General features: G+C 34.3%; 1 protein-coding gene across 1 annotated transcript in view; it reads left to right on the top strand.

Annotated features, from left to right (window-relative positions):
* The window catches only part of LOC106871417 (CD109 antigen), a 74,905-nt gene that overhangs the window by 62,577 nt on the left and 6,875 nt on the right, over positions 1-5,453 (top strand). Inside the window, exon 32 of the mRNA XM_052970604.1 lies at positions 3,226-3,419. Coding sequence (XP_052826564.1) covers positions 3,226-3,419 — 194 coding nt within the window. The remainder of the gene's footprint in view (positions 1-3,225; positions 3,420-5,453) is intronic.

A 5,453-nucleotide genomic window follows, 5' to 3' on the forward strand; every position in this document is an offset into this window, starting at 1 on the left:
CACTGCAGTTAAAAATTCTTTCTTATGGGAGAAAAAATTTTCTTTTATAGTAAAAACACCATATTGCCCAGTACTTCCTTCTGATTCCAAGACGTGCGTTTGTGGGTCTCTAAATTTCCTGAATTGGGAATACCAAAGTGAGATAACGCTGGGGAGATTTAAAGCCGTAGCTTTAACTTTAAAAAAAGCAGTCAATATAAGTGACGCCGACCATTTTGTCCAATGTACAGAGAGTGGCAAATCGAGCAGAGGATGTATTAAAATCAAACCACTCCAGGTGCAGTTCAGTGAGCTAGTAGCGTGGAAGGAGCGATTGTGGGTACCTATGTATACGGTGGTGTCAGAGTGGTGTCAGAGAGAAACGGAAAGATACGGCAGTGTGTGCTAGAGGAAAGGAAGGACCCAGGTTAAGTGCCGTGAGTGGAGAAAGGGCTACAGGCTAGTAGGTCACTTAGGTTGCGGATAAATTTGGAAGAAGGAATAAACGGGTTGGGGAAGTTATAGAATGTGGAGGGGTCGGATACGCAAAATAGTATATATATATATATATATATATATATATATATATATATACAATAATATTATTAGGGATAAAAATCCAAATTTACAGGTTAAAAAAAAATCAAATTCAATTTATTAAAAATTAAAATTAGATTAAGTTTCACAGTATAAAATATAAATATATAGTTGTAGGGGAAAAAGCCAAGGTTCATGAACTCACCGATGAAAATCCACTGTCACATATAGAAAAAAAATATAATATAATACAAGGTAAATATCATAAGATAATGATAATAAAACGACTACACGTGTTTCATAACCAAATTTTCAAATAGAAAAAATATTTAAATCGATTAAAACTATCAAAAATCAATTCTATTCAAAAATATAGCTAATCTTCAGTTCAAAATACAATAATAATAATAATAATAATAATAATAAAAGAATGTATATATCAACGAACAATAAATAACAAATGAATGCATATAAAATACTTATTATATTAAGATATTATTAAAACCCATATATGTGCTATATTTGTTGTGGCGAAGTGTGTGTGTGCACCTGTGAATGCGTGTGTGTGTATATGTTATTTTTGTGTATGGTGCATGCATATGTTTGGGTGTATTATTGTGTTTCATTTCTAGTTTGTGCAATGTGTGTGTATACGTGTGGGTGTGTTTGTGTGAGTGTATCTGTGTGTCTTGTATTTGTCAGGGCAGCGTGTGTTATTGTACATATCTGTGAGTGTTTGTGTGTGCACGTATGTGTGTATATATGCGTGTATAGGGTGGGTTGTGTTGTATTTGCGTGTTTGTGTGTGTACCTGTGTATGTGAGGGTGTTTGTGTGAGTGTGTCTTGTAATTGTCAGGGCGGTGTGCGTAGATGTGTGCATGCACGTGTTTACATGTGTGTGTGTGAGTGAGTGTTGGTTGTGATTGCTAGAATCATATTGCATGTGTATATATGTGTGTGTGTTCTTTCTTGGAGTGTGTGTGGGTTTGTGCTAGAGCGTGGGGATATTGTTTGTCCGTGTGTGTGTGTATGTGTGTTTGTGTGGGAGGTTTGCATTGTATTTGCGTGTGTGTTTGTTGTGGATTTGTACCAGGGGGTATGTTAGAGTATGTTGAGTTGTGGTCTGTATTTTTGAATAAGTATATTTTCCTTATTTATCCGTGTTTGGTCAGTAGTGTTGTCTGGGCATTGGTACAGTGGGAAAACTAGGAATTTGGGGGACTTGTTTTGTGCACAGAGGTTTAAGTGGCCACTAAGTGGTATCTGTCTTGTGGTGGAATCCATCAATTGTTGGCAGTGGACTGTCATCCTATCTTTGAGGGTTTGACTAGTCTACCCTATGTAGTCTTTGTGGCACCTTTCACACCTAATGGCATAAAGTAAATTTTTTGATGCGTTGATGAAGTTATTTTTTACGACAAAAGTGTGTCCTGATTGGAATTTATATATTGTTCCTTCAATGAGGTGGATGCAGGTCCTGCAGTTAGAGCGACCAAATTTTTTAATGGTGGGTGTTGGGCTTGTGTTGAGTAATTTTGCATTGGTGAGTAAGTTTTTTTAGGGATTTGGCTTGTCTCTTGCTTTTTATTATTTTATGGGTTTCGAGTGCTTTTTTTAAACGTGAGTCTTGACACTGAAGTGGAATGTTCTTGTATATAATCGTGCAGGCTTCTGTATTTCTTGGATTGTGTGTTGAGAGATATGGGAGACTATTTAACAACAAAGGCTTCACAAAGCCTTACATTTTATTTTTGAAAATCTATTATTAAAAAGTGAAACCGGTCAAGTCAATAAACATCTTTAAAAGACCTGCATTTTCAAATCCTCTCTCCCCCTATATATATGTATGTATGTATGTATGTATGTATGTATGTATGTATGTATTATGTATGTATGTATGTATGTATGTATGTATGTATATATAATGATGGACTCCCTCATCAGTTTCAGCGTATGAGTATCCGACAACCCACACTTTGTCAGTCATGTATGTATGTATGTATGTATGTATGTACGTTCGTACATAATACATAAATACATACATACATGCATACATACATACATACATACATACATACATACATACATATGTGTGCTTGTGTGTCTATCAGTGTTCTTTACCATATGAGTTCGAATTTCGTCGAGGACATCTTTGTTTTCCAGGCTTCAGATGACAGTAAAAATAAAGTATCCATTCAGTTTGCTGGATTGACCGAATCGCTAGAGCATTGAATAGAATGCATTTCGGTATTCGTCTCAAACATTTACGTTCTGAGTTACCATATATGTTTGGTGAATTCGTTAATATCTTAGCTAATGGAAATGTCTCTTTCAATGAACACACACACACACACACACGTACCATGTTTCAGTGCAGTTTCCATCTACAAAATCCACTTACAGAGTATTGGTCAATCTGGAGTTATACCTGGACACTCGCCTATTGTGTTGCACTGTGAAGACATATATAACAAACTCTAACATTGTAAAGAATATTTCCATGTAAATCACTACGTTTGGACTTTAGGTTATTTTAAAGCTTTTTTAAATACGTATTCTTTTAGTTTTGCTGACGTTAACTTCATTGGAATGTAAATTTCCTCCATGCTTCAATTTCTGATTTTTGTTTCAAAAATATTTGTTATTCAATAAATATTCAACTCTGCACATGTTCTACAATTCTGTTTCCATTTTATTGTTTTCTTTAGAGCACAGTCATTGCCCTTCAAGCTCTAGCGCAGTTTGCACCCATGATTAATAGCTGTTGTGACCAAAGCGTAACAATACAAGTGGTAGATAACACTGGCTACAGTTACTCATTCCCAACTGTTACCTCCGAAACCAACACAATCCTGTACAAACATGTGGTAAGCTGTCATTTAAACTTGTTTAGTTTACAAATGTATTTATTATAATCACATTTTTTAGCATTAATTCAAATTCTAAAAGTTATTAATCGACTTATGACTTTATTCTACACCACCTCTCTTCATTTTATTCTACACTAACTCACCTCACTTCATTGTATACTCTTACTTGACTTCATTCGGCACTGTCTTAATACATTCTACATTGCTTCACTTAACCTTATTCTGCAGTATCTCATTTTACACATAGCTGTCGATACTAGATTTTTCTGGTACCAACATAACCCATAAATCGATCTATCTCATCTCAAATGATCAAACTTTATTTATTATGCAAGTTCAAGGGATCAGCATGTATCGGGTCATGAGAGTTACGAGTGTGTTAACCAATATATCAGTTACCGGTTCACATTTTATCTGTAGCGCTGTACTGTGACGAACAAGGAATCATTTAAATCTCACTAGTCTTGATGTAGCGGTACATACAGATCTCATAGTTCAGAAATTTTTCGATTATAGGTGATGCAAAGGCAATTTACGCGAGATTTAAGCGTAAGGCCGAGAACTTGTAAAACAATATGCCCAACCAATATCTTTCGAGTCCATACTTTTTCCGAGCCATTCCCCGTCTGATTTTAGCTTAACAGATCAAAGAAATATTAACATCCTGTTTTAGCCATTCTTGATAAATGTCTTAGTTTTACCAGTGAAATCAGCTTTTATACAATTTACAATAGTTGTATAATCTTCCACTCAAACAATTTTATTTACTCTTTATTTTATTTATTACTTAAACGTCTACTACAAAGCTTAAATGATATTTCGAAGAAGGAAAAACAGGGAAAAATTGCATAATTTTCATAACTTGATATAGCAATATTTTCTTGCTCCAGATAACTCACATCTCAAACCAAGCAAAAAGAATAAGAGAATAAACATTTTAAATATTATATTGTTTAAACCCTAGAAAATACACTATTGAGGATTGAACTTCGAGACGATCGTATGCATATGGCAGTGGAAAAAGCAATACTGGAACAGTTATAACCAAAACTATTGAAAATATAGAGCTAAAGATACAGAAAAAAAATAGTATTAATTGCAATGAAGAGCCATGTCAGGAAAACAAATACTCCTAGAATACCGGATGGGTTGCTAAAAGGGGCTTTGATTCTTCAACATTTGAGAAAAATTGTCTCTCGCCTGATGTTAAAGAAATTTACGGAAGTGCCATGCTGCATGTCACCAGCAGTGACCAGTAGTGTGTGTATATAGGAGTAAATGTAAGGATACGCAAGTTAGGAAAGTCGATATAAAAAAAAATATTAATACATTTAATACAAAAAAAATGTATATATGTTTACATATAAAAAGGTCTGACTGACACAAAATATCAAGAATTAAAGGGGTTGACTTGTCTCTAATCTATAAACTATATATATATATATATATATATATATATATATATATATACATACATACACATATATATATATGTATGTGTGTATATGTCTGTGGGTAGGTGTAAATACATACACTTTCACACACATAAGTATAATAAATATATATACATACATTGAGTTAAAAAAAGCTGGGGGGGTTTTTTTGTATCGGTAAGTCTCTTAACTCAAAATGTACGCCACGCTATTATTTCTAACTTTATATGTTTCGAGATCCGCTATTCCAAAATAAATTATTTCATGTCCTCTCGAAGTTTAAAATTTCTCACCACACCAAATTAGCAAATCGGCTTCACATATCGAAATATACAAGTTACCAACATTAAAACATATAGAGAACTTATATCATGTTGAATTGTATTGAGTTGAACCAGTTTCAGTTCACGAGCTGTGACCATGCTACAGCACCGCCATTATATAAAATTATTTGACGTGGCAGTGTGGTAAGAAGTTTGCTTCCCAACCACATGGTTCTGGGTTCAGTCCCACTGAGTGGCAACTTGGGCAAGTGATTTCTACCATAGCCTCGGGCTGACCAAAGCCTTGTGAGTGGATTTGGTAGACAGAAACTGAAAGAAGCCCATCGTATATATATATATATATATATAT

The sequence above is a fragment of the Octopus bimaculoides genome, chromosome 1 (genome assembly GCF_001194135.2).
Source record: "Octopus bimaculoides isolate UCB-OBI-ISO-001 chromosome 1, ASM119413v2, whole genome shotgun sequence".
Taxonomy (NCBI): Eukaryota; Metazoa; Mollusca; class Cephalopoda; order Octopoda; family Octopodidae; genus Octopus; species Octopus bimaculoides.